The 16361-nt window shown below is 46.6% G+C and overlaps 1 protein-coding gene across 1 annotated transcript in view; it reads right to left on the bottom strand.

Annotated features, from left to right (window-relative positions):
* Positions 1-14019, bottom strand: part of LOC144754343 (ficolin-2-like) — a 192087-nt gene extending 178068 nt beyond the window's left edge. The window contains exons 1-2 of the mRNA XM_078642032.1: positions 13855-14019; positions 13151-13264 (exon numbers count right to left, since the gene is read on the bottom strand). Of these exons, the coding sequence (XP_078498158.1) occupies positions 13151-13264; positions 13855-13936 (196 nt within the window). The 5' untranslated portion in view covers positions 13937-14019. The remainder of the gene's footprint in view (positions 1-13150; positions 13265-13854) is intronic.
* Between the last annotated feature and the right edge of the window lie 2342 nt (positions 14020-16361).

The following is a 16361-nucleotide window of genomic DNA, read 5'->3' as shown; positions in this document are numbered from 1 at the left end:
AACATCTTGGAACCTGCCCTATTCACATGCATGTGTCAGTAACAAAGGACAGAAAGTGTTTCTTAGTGGCAACAATTGTGCTATGTCACTAAGCGGCACGCTTCTGTGTAACGGTATTAGTTTGCACGGAGCCTGTGAAGGGAATTCATACAACCTTTCATGTCACCAGCAAGGCGCACCTGCAACTGAAATAGAACCATTCTTTCAAAGACTCTATAATGGGAGTTACATTCTTATTGTAGACCGCAGATGTTGTAGTCTTATGCCCGGGACTCCTTATCTCGTCACTACGACGGCGAAGGTCAAGTGCTGTGGACGTTCTTTGTTCCCCAGCTCCTTTCCAGACAGGGAGGCAAGGGCATGGCCCGGTTTGAAAATTACTTCTATTCGAATAGACACTTTAAGCAGAATGAAAACAGTGCTTCTTCAGACGCCTACAAGGCTCACGTCATCTAAAGAAACGTATGATCTACAAGTCGCAAGGACGACTGCAGAGATACATACATTATTATCAACCAATTCCCCCGTACATTTCGCGGAAATCCTGAGCGAAATCTTAAATATTTCTGATACCACAGGGGTCTCAAAGGTATTTAAGACAATATTTTCGATGGCATTAACACCATTCAAAGCCATACTGGGTATTTTTCCAGATTTCGTCCATTCGATTTTTGGCGGACTTCCCCTGATCCTAGGACTAATTGCAGGAATCCTATTCCTAGTCCTTATTTTTCGTTATGGCAACCCATGTCACAGATCAAACTCTCGCGACAATGGAAGATACGATCCTAGCCATTGGATACCGGGACCGGATATCAAAAATCCTGGGACTCTCCCGGCTTAGAGACCTGAACATGACTTGGTTTCTATCATTTCGACCAATGTGGCAAAGGTGTGTTTTTCCTGTACTAAGGTGTCTGCTATGCGGAGAAGAATGTGTGTTAGACACCTGTCTGACACTACAATCGGATGCGCCGGTGGATGCAGATACACTGCTGGTTCCTACCAAGGTTCACGCTTTGTGCTGCCCTCAAAGGCTGCCAATTCTGATGACGGCATTCCTGGAATCTTCACCACTGCGATTGAAGAGTAGTGAAGTTCAAGATGAAAGCAGCATCGAACAGGTACGACCTTCTGTCAGCAATGCAAATCAGAATGTCAATGCAGACAATCATGCGCATGAATGCATGGTTACCCCTATTTCCGACTTAGTGGAACTTTCCCATGAAGCTGTTGACAGTTTTTTCGAAAGCCTGAATGATATGATGTTCTCTCCGGAACAGAAATAGAGACTTTTGAGTAAACTCGCACACGGCGTTCCCTGAATCCGGCCTTCAACTTAAAAAATAAAGTCACATGAACAATTACAATCCAGTTCACGGACAGCAACTTTTTTCAGCAAGCCCTTAAAATATTTTTCTATATATTTTTCCCCGGGACACTGACCTTCTGCTTAAAGTAAGAAACTATTCCTAGAGAACTAAGATTTCTATTTTTTTAGATACTTTATAGACTTTATATAGACTTTAGCTGCCCGCTGGTATGTTCACAATATATTTTATGTGATGAAATGGTTTCGACTTTTTTTCTGTATAGCCATATTAAGAGCCATTTCATGTGTATTTCTCATATACCAACAAGCAATAATGCATAACAATGCGTGTTTACTTTTGCATTTAATTCATAGCTTAAGTGCATACAATATATATGACTGCAATTTTTCAGTATATTTGAAAATTTCAAAATGCATTTATGTATTTTGGGGTGGTAAGGTATACACTATACTCTATAGTATGTTGTACTATGTTATACTATGCATAGATTAGTAGATATGACCATAGTTAGCGTGGAGTGGGTGTCGTGTATTTCTATAGGTTCTGAATCGATCCCCCTATTCCTGACCCTATTCTGGTTAAACTACCTAGCTAGTTAACTAACAGTCAGCCCATGAGGCAAGAAATCCCCCATGATGCAGATACCGTTATCTGACGCAGTCACACTACGGCACAGGAACGTGTTATCTGATTAGGTCATAACGCTTGAGATCTAATTAGACAAGCGACATTCCTCCAGCCCCTGATAAGGCATACGACGTTCTCATAACAAATCAAACCTATGACAACCTGGATAATCCGTGCGGCCATTGTTTTGATTTCACAGAGAACTTTAGTAAAGAATGTGCTAACGAGCAAGTCGTATGACATCTTTATTGACGTACCTATGTCCATCCTTACGTCAATCCCGGTACCTTTAAGGTATAAATATTGCCGACCTTGCCCTATGCAAACACACGCGTGGTGACAAGACGGAGCAGCCATACTTGCCGAAGCCGAGAGCAGAAGCAGACCCCGCAGGCAACAGCCCCGCCTTCCTGACGCGCTGAGAGACGCGCTGCTATCTCAAGCCGAGAGACCCAGCACCGGCGTTTCTGGGCAGCCCTCGCAGGCAGCCTGGAATATCGAGAGCAGAGAAAGAGATACCATTCCTCATTCATCCTAAATTCCAGGTACAGAACTGAATAACCCCTCCTAGAGAATTCTTTAGTTATTCACTTGGCAAAAACAAACTTAACTTAAACTGTAACTTTCTATTCCCGCCCACGTATTAGACTTAGGTCAGGTACACGGGGTAGGCGTATTTAGAAACACCAGTTGAGCACGTTTAGTCAAATGTATATGTGTAAGTAAATATATTTTAATCATTTTAAACATCATATGGCTCAGAAACCATATCAATGTTTTTACAGTATTATTTTATACTATTGCTTCTAATGTATGTACTTTACTTAACTATAAGTATTGCAATAATATCGATCCATTTCTCTTGTACGAGAAAAGAGACTGATCAATAAATAACACCTTTTATTGAACACGCCCGTCTCTTCCTTTTCTCTACATTCTGATGAGACTAAGAATGCACGTACTGACTGAGTAAAATAATTGCCTTGTGCTCACACGACTCTTGAGATTGACTCTTGATTAGGGGAGAGCAAAGTTGTCATGTTCTATGGTTGTCAGAAACTAAATCCCTTCTTGTCTAATCAGGGGAGTTAATCCTTCCTTGAACATTCGAGAAAGTTTCTAGCGAACTCTGAGCTTAGCTGGCAAACCCAAAAATTAAGTCTAGCATCGACAGTAGTAGACCTAGTTAACGTCTGGCCTAGGCCTTTACTGCTGTAGGTACTATTCCAATGCGCAGAGCCTATTGGGAAAATAGGAGCTACACTACAGGACCATAAAGTCTTTCAATAGTGACATCACAGCTATCCAGTCTACCAGTCACCATTCCATATCGGCCCTCAGGGTCTATTAAATGACTAGTGTGTTGAAATAGAGCCCCTGGTTTAATTCACACTAATGTGTCCTTTGTAAAGGCAGAGTAGTCAGTATAATAAGCTTGTCCCCTCCATCTGTGCTGCAGTCCCGTCACCTCTTTAGCAATAAGATGTGTTCCCTGCAGTAGTGCAGTCTGCGCCCCCTCCTATGATATGCAAACACCTTGTGCTGTTTAGACATGGTGTTCATTCCCCTGACATTCCACTAAACAATCATATATTTAAAGGTGGGTGCCATGAGTCAGCTCTCACATATGGTCACCACTCTCTGGTTGCATATAGTACCATGCAATCACAGTCCCTCTTCTGTGCATGTGTAGAGATCACCGCTAGCTAGGCCTGCATTAAACCCCACAGTAATACAAACATGCAACAACAGTCCCAATTCCCACACCCCAGGATCAATAGAACTACGTCCCCTAGCCAAACATGATACCAACCGGGACCCATGTGTGGGTGTACCCATAGAACCACAAGAGGGAGTAACAGAAACAAAGAGTGATCAGAGCCTTTATAGAACCTCTCCGTTTGAACCCCCCATCCTAAACAGGATATGATCAAACCTATACCCATGGGCAATCTTTTCACTCCCCAGCCCAGTGTCCTCCCCAAAACAGAACTTCCAATACACCCATTATATAATGTCATCTGCCATGCTTGGGGTAATCTTAGGGAGGTCAGTGTCTGAATCTTCCACTGAGCTGGTTTCCTTGGTACAATCAGAGTTTGAGCCGTATATTTCACTTAGAGATGACTATGGGATTGCTCCATTTTTGCTAATTTCTGCCACAGCCCTGATCCCTTGCACCCACTCACGCTGGGCCTCCACTTCCGATGGAGCCCCCTTTTGTTTTTTCCTCAACTTCTATCGTCTGGGGGTGTACCGCGGGGAGTCTCCGCTCTGCTCGGCTCACCCCACTGCTGCGTCTCAAGCCAGTCTCATACTTCCTGTGGGGTCCGAAAGAACTGCACATCATCCAGCATAACCACCCACAAGCTGGCTGACAATAACATGGCATAGAGAGTGTTCAGTTGACGGAGGCGGCGTTTGAAGGTTTCCCCCAGCCTTGCCTTTGTTGAGATGTAATCACGCTCTCTATAATAGAGGAGTCTGGCCACTATCGGGCACAGGGAGGCCCCTAATTTGTCTGAGTGAGCCAGCAACCTGTGTGCTGTTCCCAGAGTGTAAAATTAGGTGAGTCCTTCCGGTGCCGACTCTTCTTTTAGCCTCCTCTCTCAACAATCTAACATGTTGTCAGGCCAATAATTCACACATTATCACTGTCCTCTGCTCAAAATTCTAGTGTTCTGACCGTATCCTCCATAGAGGACAGTCTATCCCGCAGCGTAGTGATCTCTGGGGGCACATTCCCCATCTTCCACTCAGTCGTCCCGCTCTGCAAGGTGCTGATGATCATTCTTCAAGAGGTTCAGGTCCCTCCCTATGGCATTCATATTCGCGTTGTGTGCCTCATGAGACAGTGGTAGCCTGCATGATATCACTGAGCATGAAACAATCTTGAGTACCATCCGGAGGGAGAAGCTGGGACTCCGCCACCTCTCCCATCATGCTAGTCATCACCATTGGGCCAGGGGTTTCAGGCTCACGCTTCTTTTTCACTTTCCCTGTGGTTGTCCGTGGGCAACGTGAGAGTGCTCTCCTCCTAAGAACCCCCTAAAATACCAGTGCAACTGTTGTGGACTGTTGGCATAGCTGTGCCACCAGGTCCTCCTCCCGGGAAGCAACCATTATAAAGCATGCATTACAACGCGTGCTTTAACCCGCATGCCATTACAACAAAAATGGCTTGCTGTAGGGGGTATAAGGTGTTAGAATTAACTCCAACACCTTCACTACTTTTGCACGGGGAACAGCCTTTAAAACGCAGATTTTACTCCGCAAGGCTTTAACAACGCGTCCATTACAACGCAAGTCGTAACCACGACTTGCGCTGGAGGGCGCTAGAGGATTAAGAATAGTATATTTACTATTCCAACACCTTCCCTAGTGTCCACGGGGACTGGTGTTAGAATAGTAAATTATACTATTCTCATTCCGCGCCCACAACGCAAGTCGTGGTAACGACTTGCGTTGTAAGGGATGCGTTGTTAAAGCACGCGTTGTGATGGTATGCGTCCTACCGTCATACATCCCTTTTGCACAGACTGGAGTTGGAATAGTAAATTATAATATGCCAAACTCCAGCGCACCCCAACAGCAAGTCGGGATAAAAAATTGCAATGTAATGGCATGGGGGTAAAAGTTTGTGTTGTAGCGTCATACACCACTCCCCCTTATTTGGACAATGCGCCCAATGTGTTGAGATCACCAGGTCAATCAATCAATCAATCAGGTCATTTATAGAGCGCACTACTCACCCGTAGGGTCTCAAGGCGCTGGGTTGGGGGGGGGGGGTGCCGTTACTGCTCGAACAGCCAGGTCTTGAGCTTCTTCCTGAAGGAGAGGTGGTCTTGGGTCAGGCGCAGGTCGGTTGGGAGTGAGTTCCAGGTCTTGGCGGCCAGGTAGGAGAAGGACCTTCCTCCTGTTGTCGCTCTTCGGATGCGGGGGACGGCGGCGAGGGCGTGGCTGGTTGATCTGAGGAGGCGCTTGGGAGTGTAGAAGTTGATCCGGTTGTTGAGGTAGCCCGGGCCTTGGTCGTGTAGGGCTTTGTGAGCGTGGGTGAGGAGACGGAAGGTGATTCTCTTGTTGACCGGGAGCCAATGCAGATCTCTCAGGTGTCCGGAGATGTGGCTGCGTCGGGGGATGTTGAGGATGAGTCTGGCCGAGGCGTTCTGGATCCGCTGGAGTCTCTTCTGGAGCTTGGCGGTGGTTCCGGCGTAGAGGGCGTTGCCGTAGTCCAGTCGGCTGGTGACGAGGGCCTGGGTGACCGTCTTCCTCGTCTCGGTGGGGATCCACCGGAAGATCTTACGTAGCATGCGCAGGATGTTGAAGCAAGACGAGGAGACGGCGTTTACTTGTCTGGTCATGGAGAGGGAGGAGTCCAGGATGAAGCCCAGGTTGCGTGCGTGGTCCGTCGGTTTGGGTGCGGTGCCCAGGGCGGGGGGCCACCAGGAGTCGTCCCAGGCGGAGGGCGAGGAGCCCAGGATGAGGACCTCCGTCTTGTCCGAGTTCAGTTTCAGGCGGCTGGTCGTCATCCATTCGGCTACATCTCTCATCCCTTCGTGCAGGTTGGCTCTGGCGGTGGCGGGGTCGTTGGTCAGGGAGAGGATCAGCTGGGTGTCGTCGGCGTAGGAGATTATGTTGAGGTTGTGTTGGCGTGCGATGGCCGCGAGGGGGCTCATGTAGACGTTGAAGAGGGTGGGGCTCAGTGAGGATCCTTGAGGGACGCCGCAGATGACTTTGGTGGCCTCTGACTTGTACGGTGGTAGGCGGACTCTCTGTGTTCTTCCGTCGAGGAAGGAGGTGATCCATTCCAGTGCCTTGTCCTGGATTCCGATGTTGCCGAGGCGCTGTACTAGGGTGCGGTGGCAGACAGTGTCGAAAGCCGCGGAGAGGTCCAGGAGGATGAGGGCCGCTGTTTCTCCGTTGTCCATCAGAGTTCGTATGTCATCGGTGGCAGCGATGAGGGCGGTCTCGGTGCTGTGGTTCGCTCGGAAGCCAGACTGTGAGGGGTCGAGGGATCCATTCGTCTCGAGGAAGGCGGCCAGCTGTTTGTTGATGGTCTTCTCGATGACTTTGGCCAGGAACGGGAGGAGCGAGATGGGACGGTAGTTCTTGAGGTCGGTGGGGTCTGCTGTGGGTTTCTTGAGAAGAGCGCTGAGTTCGGCGTGCTTCCAGCTCTCAGGGAAGGTGGCGGTGTCGAAGGAGGTGTTGATGATGTCCCGCAGGTGGGGTGCGATGACAGCGTCGGCCTTGTTGAAGACGTGGTGAGGGCAGGGGTCAGTCGGAGATCCGGAATGGATGGAGTTCATTGTGCGGATGGTGTCTTCGGTGCTGATCTGAGTCCAGGTGCGGAGGGTGGTGGTGGGTGGCGTTGTTGCGGTTGTGGCTTGCGTTGGTTGGTTGCTGAAGCTGTTGTGTATGTCCGTGATCTTGTTGTGGAAGTAGGACGCGAGGGAGTTGCAGAGGTCTTGCGACGGGGTGATGTCATTGTTTCCGGCGTTGGGGTTGGAGAGCTCTTTCACGATGTTGAAGAGTTCCTTGCAGTTGTGTGCGTTGTTGTCCAGCCGGTCCTTGTATGTATTTTTCTTGGTGGCCCGGATCAGTTGGTGGTGTTTCCGGGTGGCGAGCTTGAGGGTGGTCATGTTGTCCGTGGTTGGTTCCCTTCTCCAGACTTTCTCGAGGGCTCGACACTTCTTCTTGGAGCTCTTGAGTTCGTCGGTGAACCATGGTGTTTTTCTGCTGCAGGGTCTGCTGGGTGGGGTTCTCAGGAGGGGCGAGTTCGTCCGCGCTGTTGTTGATCCACTTCGTGAGGTTGTCGGCGGCCTGGCTGGGGTTCGCTGAGCTGGCGGGGGGTGCTGGCTCAGGGAGGCGGTGAGCTGGTCGGCTGTGATCTTGTTCCAGCTTCTTCGGGCAACCTGTTGCTGGTGGTGGTGGATCGTCGTTCTTTTGAAGCTGAAGTGGACGCAGCTGTGGTCCGTCCAGTGGAGTCCTGTTGCGTGGCTGAAGGTGACGTCTTTGCTGGATGAGAAGACGGCGTCGAGTGTGTATCCTAGCTAAGACCCTGTGGTTCTGGGACGTTCCCCGAGGACCACTACTCCCCTGATCCCAGGATTCTCACTCCAACATGAGTCTATTCTCACTGCAGAGGTCAGCTCTTTCAACCAGTGCATTCAGTGCAAATAGGGCTAGACCAACTGTTTCTGGGGCCCGCTATGTGATGGAAACCACAAGCAGGCTACAGCAATTCAGATGGTACTTGATCCTCTGTTGATTACTGTTGTTTGCACTTTGGGTCTCCAATCGCCAAGGTAGGAACCGTGTGGTCCAGGGGGGTGAGACTCGCCACATAGCCACCTTGCTGTCACAGAAGGATATAAGGGTATTCACACTTCGCAGCACCCAATGCTGGTTTTCCAGAGGCCACCACCGCTAGGCCTCCAGTGAAGGTAACTGGTGTGAAGCTGAATTCTCTCACATTCGGGTTGTGCTTAGCAGGACATTTTCCTAGTCATCCTTCACCTGCCAAGCTCTGGGTTCAACGAACAGCTTCACCAGGTATGACACGCCTGTCTCCCCTGCTGCAGCAACCCCAGTTGGACTTGCAGCAAGGCACATGAGGTCCAAGGCAATCCCAGTTGGCGCCAAAGTCAGGCGCAGGCATCATGCGGGTAAACTACCAGGCAGTGCTCTCAGGACCAAAGAACATCAGGCGCTACCTTAATCAATCCACATTGTTTTCCTCCCGGGAGGCGCTGGAATCATCTCTGCTCCTGGCCTCCAATGCATTCACACACATGCCAGCAAGGTCACCCCAGCTGCACCTCAGGGTATCCACCAGGATGGTCTCTGCCAGCCAGCAAATGGCAGTTCAGTTCCCACCAGTGAAGTCACCAGTGCAATTGTTCTAGATGCAGTTAATTTCTCCTGGGTTTCAGCAGTGTGCAGGCAGGGGGGTGAATAGCTTCTGTTGGAGAGGGAGGGCGGGTCTGCCTTCACACCTCCCAAGACCCTGCATACCTCCAATCTAGGTATCAAGCTGCCCAAGGTGGTGGCACTTCAGGCTGCACACATGTTCCCCTCCTAATCCGTTTCCCCACCGTTCTTGTGCCGCATCGGCACTCCAGGCTGAGTACAGGTACAGAGCTGTGGGCTGTCACTGCTGGGAAGTAGCTGCTGTCAGACAGTGTCACAGTCTGACCGCACAACTTAGGACTCCACTCAGCCTCAGTCTTCGTTGTGGCCCACATCTGCCATTTTATGACCACCGCGTGCAGTCAGTGTGGGTGGCTTATTGGCCCCCTCAGGATTGCCAAACAGTGGGGGCATAAAGGTTATGTCAGTCGCCCCCAGGCCTCTTAGTGTCTTCAGGATTATAATATGTTATGCTATGTTATGTTAATGGTTTGTTTGAGCGCACAGCTGCCCCAGCTAAGGGGCGTCCCGGCGCTGACCGTAACATAGTACCGGAAAAGGAAACTACAAGAGAGGAAACCTAAGTTAAAGGAAAAAGAAAAGTCTTAATGGCTTTCCGAAAAGGGAGAAGCTCATTGATTCCACGAATAGAAACAGGCAAGGAATTCCACAGTTTGGCCGCCAGCAGTCGGAAGGAGCGACCTCCGACGCGGCAGAGTCTGAACTTGGGTATATTTACCAGATATTGCCCTAAGGAGCGCAAATTACGTTGAGGAGTGTACGGAGTTAAGAGTGGACGAAGTAACTCCGGGCTGGTACCTTTCAAGATTTTAAACGCTAAACAGAGCGTCTTAAACTGGATTCTGGCTTGAATCGGTAACCAGTGTAAGGCTCTGATGGTGGCTCTAACAGAGCATCTGCGAGGCAGTCCGACAAGAGCTCGGGCTGCTGAGTTCTGTACTCGCAGAAGACGCAGAATCTCAGCTTTATTAGCACCCAAAAATAACGCGCTGGCGTAGTCCAAGCGCGATAGAATTGTCGCTTGGATAATAAGCTGCCGAACAGGCGCTGAGAAAAACTTCAAAATAGGGCGAAGGCCCCTCAACAGGCCCACACAAGTCGCTGCCACCTTCTTCATGTGGCACTGGAAATTAAGATCTGCATCCAGCCACACTCCCAAGTTCTTGACCACTGGCTTGATGGAAGGCATAATGCCTAAGGAGGCTGGCCACCAATGTTCGTTCCAAAGGGAGGTGTTTTTCCCTGCCAACATCACCTCAGTTTTAGTGGCATTTAATTGAAGGCAGTTTTCAGCCATCCATTGGGCAACAGCAGTCATACCATCTCGGAACCTCGAGGCCGTGGCCGAGGGACCTTCAGCCAGGGTAACAATCAGCTGAGTATCGTCAGCATACGAAACTAGCGTTAGGCCCCATTCTCTAGCCACAGCCGCGAGGGGTTGAACATACAGATTGAACAACGTCGGGCTCAACGCAGAACCCTGCGGAACCCCTTGACAGATGGAATGAACTTGAGACTAAAAAGGTGGTGCCGAGACCCGGAAGGATCTATCCGTCAAGAATGCACGGAACCATTCCAGGGCCTGATCCATGATCCCAATAGCCTCCAGACGGTACAACAAGATGTCATGGGACACCGTATCAAAGGCAGCGCTAAGATCTAATAATATAAGCGCTGCACTCTGACCGGCGTCAAGGGTAGATCTTAAGTACTCCGTGAAGGCCAACAGGGCTGACTCGGTACTATGACCCGCTCTGAAGCCGTTTTGAGACGGGTCCAGAATGTTATTAAGGGTCATATGGCGAGCCAAAATCTCGTTCACATGAGCGTCAGCTATTTTAGCCACCCATGGAAGCAGGGAGATTGGCCTAAAATTCTCAGGCAAAGAGGGATCAAGTGTGGGTTTTTTAATAATAGGGGAGACCAGAGCCTGTTTCCAAGCCAAAGGTACTATCGAAGTGGTAAAAGACAAGTTAAGTATCTGCTGGAGAGGTTTCAGAACAAGATCCATAGAATCCAAAAACTGTGCTGGCCTCATTGGGTCAGATGGAGACCCTGATTTAACCTTTTTTTTAATAGATAAGGGTTACCTTGCAGGAGATCCGATGGAGCATGACTTACTACATTGCCACTTGGCCACACCCCTCAGACGATTGGGTTGTTGACACTGTAAACTCCATGCTCTCAGAGCTGGAAAATCATACTGTTTTTGAAAGTGAAGAACTGTACCTAACTTCTGCTAATTATGGTGAAATGTTCTGTGATCCTCATTATCGACATTAATATTTACATTGAGCTAGTGTTGAGCTAGTGTTCAATGCACACCTTTTAATTACACGCAATGGGAACATTGTCCGACTCCCCCACCAGGAAGTTAAAAAAACAAAGCAAAGAAATATGTGCTGACACAAACCAAGCTAAAATATACAGATGTTATTTGTCAAACAATTAACCATGTAAGGCTATGAGTTTTGGAAGGATATCATTGAAATGAAATTTGTTTAGGGTACCAAACATTGACAGGTTCAGACCCCTTATTTAGAGCCTGCTTAATTCTAACACCCATGATATCTTTAAATGCCTGAGTTCAACAGACTACTGGTTTAGGATTTGCTAAAATTAAAGACATAAATTCACCCTATAGTTCTACTATTGCCTCATTTGACTATTAGCAGCATTTAACAAATTACAGTGAAGAACAGCTCAATAGCATGGTGCAGAATGGTACATTTAACTCTACACTTTCAGGTCCAAATGGGTGGGTATTGTGGCCAGTGGACACAAATGGGTGTAAGGCAAGCAGACCCAACCCTTGTTATCCCCAGTCTCAACACTCAGTTATAGTCACCACCTATTCAGTAGTGAAATTGTGCCAACAATGGTTGGAACATTCCACACTGTCTGCAGTAAAACAACATCTCTCCCTCCTATTGGAAAACATGGACCTATCTGATTTCTTGTTGGGTCCTAAATCACTGTCTTCTGAAATATTTTTTAAACAACATACAATGAAATTTGGAAAGTGTCACAAATGGTAGCAGTTGCACGTTTAAGGTAAATTGATCAAGACAATTTAGATAAAGTGCTTGCTGTTGATGATAATAGCATAAATACTTCTCACATTTACTGTTTGAATAACGTTGTGTTAACTGTTACCGATATTGTGCAAAATGACATGTTTTTTTCATACCATGGGCAAAGTTAGCCTAGATCTGTGATGCCGTTTAGTTGGACCCGAGTGTAAAGACTACCCCAGGACTGCGGGGCCACTACCACGAATGCAGAGGCCCTTTGTAAATCAGGTCCAAAATGTTTCAGAATCAAACATGGTTAAATTGGTTCCAATGCAGAATGTACTGTAAGATGTGCTTCATTCATTATCAAATTGGTGGATCTCTTGAAGAGATCATTTTTAAATGTAATGCTCATTACCATCAAAGGAAATTGTGGGTTGTTGTACCACTGACTGAGACAAGGGTCTCATGAAAAGATAGGATTGCCCGGTCAAAGTATGCCTCTAAGTGGGTAGCAGGAGCATAGAGAGTCACTTAGATTTAATATGTGATTCCCCTGGTTCACTAAAGCGAGCAGTTCAACAGCTGCATTAAGAAGGGGGAACTCACACACGGGTTAAATTCTCAAATTCAGAAACTTAATTTCACGCAGCACTTACATCCCTGTTTAGCAGTTGCTAGTGGCTAGAGGCCTATAGTAATTATGGAGAAATGTTGATAACTATGGGCTGAATTAGAGACAGGATATTAAATCCACGAATCAAGAACAAGGGTACCAAGAAATATGTAGGAATGTTTGAAAAGGAAGTTAAGAAGTCTGGAAAGTAAGGCAGAATAGTTCGTTCCTTGGTTCTATGCAGTTATTGGTTGTTGATCATTTCTTGTTTTCATGCTTGTGTTTCTAAACTGACTTGCAAACAGAGAAGGTGTGTAGTAAGGGATTAAGTACTTGTGCTGAATGGTGTGTTGAAAAAAATATAATAGAAGTAATGGAGGACGCAGTAAATGTGACAACATCTTTTGAGTATTTGGCGAGATAAACAGTAGCTGTGATTTTGCTGTTGAATGAATGTCTGATAGATCAGCCCTGTTTCTGGCATCTTTTTGTTCTATACTAATTGGTTAGGCGTGCATAGGAAAAATATTGTGGAACTACTATTAGTGACAACAGATGTTCCCACATCTGCATTTACAAGAACAAGACCAACCCAAAACTACATCCACAGCACATAGAGTGCCACTTACCATTCACTCCTGGGGGTCCTGGTTCTCCCATGACACCCGGCGCTCCAGGAAACCCAGGACATCCTTGGAGAACTGCCAGCTTGTCCTGCTCACCCAGGCCAATAATCTTTATATCTGAAGAAAGAAACAAGCATCGATGAGGAAAACATTGCTCGGAGATCTTCCCATGCTGTAGAAAGTTCATTAATACAGAAGAATATCACAGGCTATGTGTAAACCCTTTCTATGAGGTCAGACGTGCAAAATGAACTGCAATGATTGGGTGAAAGAATGTTTCTACAAAGCCACACATGATATTCAATATTACTTTACAAACATGTACATATTTTGGGGTAACTGTGAGTGTCAGGCAACTGTCACCCCAACTTCGCCTGCTCTTTTTATACCGGGCGGGAATCTCTGGACAGTGAATAAAGCAGTGGCGGCTCCTTTCCTAGGGCTGAAGGTTCCCTGCGTGCAATCGTTTTTGTAGGGATAAAAACAAACTTCCAACTCGTAAGTTTTCTTGCTGTGCATGGGGGTCATTCTACATTTTCATGACTGTATCTGTCATGCCTCACACAGGGCAGGATGGCCATCGCTACGACCTTCATTTTCAGATGAATATACATTAATAAAGATATGTTGGACATATTTTGTAATTCAAGACAGGATGAACTAAGAATTGATTGGTCTAAAGGATAATTGGTCTTGTTGAAACTCACCTGGACAGGTGTCCGCAGCATGGCAAACCCCTGCTGCCATCCACCAGAATACGATCAGGTTTGCAGGTGTGAGTCGCGTCATGGCTCCTGTGGATCGCCTTAAGAGTTTGGTCAGTCTCCCACCTACGGTCTTTTATTCTCCACCCCAAACCTCTGCGTGTGAATGTATACAGTAAGAAGGGCTTAAAGTCCAATGATTGTGTGCGGCTATCTGTAGGCTGGTAGTCTATAGTGACTAATTATTCATTCTTTAACTGATCCCTGTGGCAGGTTGACCTCGACATCCGACCTTTGCTTCCACTTTCTTGCAGGCTCTGCAACTTATATCAATAATGTTACAAAGCAACAACTTTGCCCGTGATAAGTGTACCTCACAGCGTCAGACACTTAAAAAATACTCGCTGGAAGGTTGGATCTGAGCATGACAGTGACCCTTGACAGAGATAAAGCCTTCTTGCAGGACCACACTTACACCTTTAGGCAAAATGAGAACCGAAGGGAATGGGGGTGTAACCACTGTATAGTTTACTTATGAGGTTGTATGGAAAAATGTTGATGCCCATAATATCTACAATGCACCTATATTGACTGTAGAATGTCGATGAGCAACATAGGAAGATAAGGTTCCAGCTGATCTGGACATGTAGATTATTTCATAGTTTGATGTGGGTTGATGGTTGCCTGTGGCCGAGGACAACAACTAATCAAGTACTCGTGTTACTTGGAACAGCTTATGTGATACCTTATCACAATATTCAAGCTGATGAAACAAGTTACTTCTCTCTCTCTCTCTCTGTCCATCTATCTCTCTCTCTCTCTCTCTCCCTCTATTTCTCTCTATCTGTTTCTATCTCTCTGCCCCCCTCTCTCTCCCTGAAGAGAGGGGTGGTGAAATTTGAAGATTAAGGGCGAAGGTGGAAAGAAAGGAGAGGGCAGTCCTGTCAGAAGAAGGCGGTGATGATAGAAAAGTCATCAGAAACATAGCCCAGGAGTAATTCCTGCTTTCACATGCTACTTACGGCACCTCACATAATCAGCTTGGGATAGTACCTTGCCTCCCAGTTCAAGCCCAAACTCACAGTGCCAATCTTTGAGACTGGGATCACAATTACTGTGAGGGGACTCAGTTCAGTTCATAAAGCTTTATTTTGCAAACATAAAAACAATGTCCATAAAAGCACAGCATATACAAGCAAAATACATTCACCGGAAAAAAAAATCATAATAAATAATTCCTGTAAATACTTAAAAAATCATACTTTTCCTGGCCCTAATTGCTTGCAGGAGAAAAGTAGCAGTAGAAAAGCAGATATCAACATGATTTAGATTAAAAAGCAATGTAAAAGCATCATGAACTGTCCTAACACCAAACTTAACAAAAACAGGTTTTAGAAAGGCGATACGAAAATGTTCATATAATTTACATATCAGAACAAAGTGCAGAGTGCTTTGTGCAGAGCTATTATCACATGGGCACGCGCCCTCTGGGTGCTTGTTCACGGAAGGGAAAGCCACCTGATGGTGCACAATCCCCAACCTCATCCGAGTCAAGACAAATCGGTGGGACGCCCTATTGACATGTCTTAGATAATGTTGAAAACCCGCATTTTCATTATATTTGGCATAGAGGGAACAAGTGGATAAATTAGCTCCATTACATTGCCGCTGCTCAGACTTAGACATTAAAAAAGCATTCTTCAGTTCAACTTTAGACAAGTCGGAGGCTGCTAGGCTGTCCCCCTTAACATCAATTCCAATGATCTCCTTAAAGGTGTTAATTACATATTTAATCCAGGGGATCTTAAGATAATTGTCAAGGGAAAGACAGTCCCCTATAATAGCTCTGTTTAAGGACGTTTCTTCCTTTGCCCACACAGCATGCCATAACATTAGGGGTCTTGAAGCAATTAAATCAGACAGATGGGGGATACCTAGTTCCTTGTGGACTAAATCATTAGAAGATGATTTAGGTAAGCACAAAAGTCTTTTAAGGAAACAGTTTTCCTCCACCTGGAGACTACTTACAGAAGCAAAACCCCATATCCCAGCTCCATAAATTGCAATCGATAGGAATCTTGCATCATAAATCTTAAGCATGTCTTCGATCCGCCTGTCTCCCAATTTAGTGGCACATTTGCATATCCCATGTGCGCTTTTCGCCATTTTTGCCCTAACATTATTGAGCTCACAACCCCAGCCTTTATTTTTAGAAAACGTAATGCCCAAGTAACAGAAATTGTCCACAAGTTGGACCTTCTGGCCATCAATAAAATATGGGTGATGTTTCCCCCTACCTTTACCACATTCCATAACATAGGTTTTGGATTTGTTAATGACCAGTTTACGTTCACCAATAAAGAGAGAAAACCTGTCCATAAGTCGTTGCAAACCCAGGGGGGTCCTTGACAGCAGCACCGCGTCATCCGCGTATAATAATACCGGGACATCGATGTTATTAACTTTAGGGGCGTCTGCCACAATAGTTTTAAGAACTTTATCAATTTCAT

This window comes from Lissotriton helveticus, chromosome 5_1, assembly GCF_964261635.1.
Source record: "Lissotriton helveticus chromosome 5_1, aLisHel1.1, whole genome shotgun sequence".
Lineage (NCBI taxonomy): Eukaryota > Metazoa > Chordata > Amphibia > Caudata > Salamandridae > Lissotriton > Lissotriton helveticus.
The sequence above is the reverse complement of the archived record's forward strand: the minus strand, read 5'-3'. Positions and strand labels throughout refer to the sequence as shown.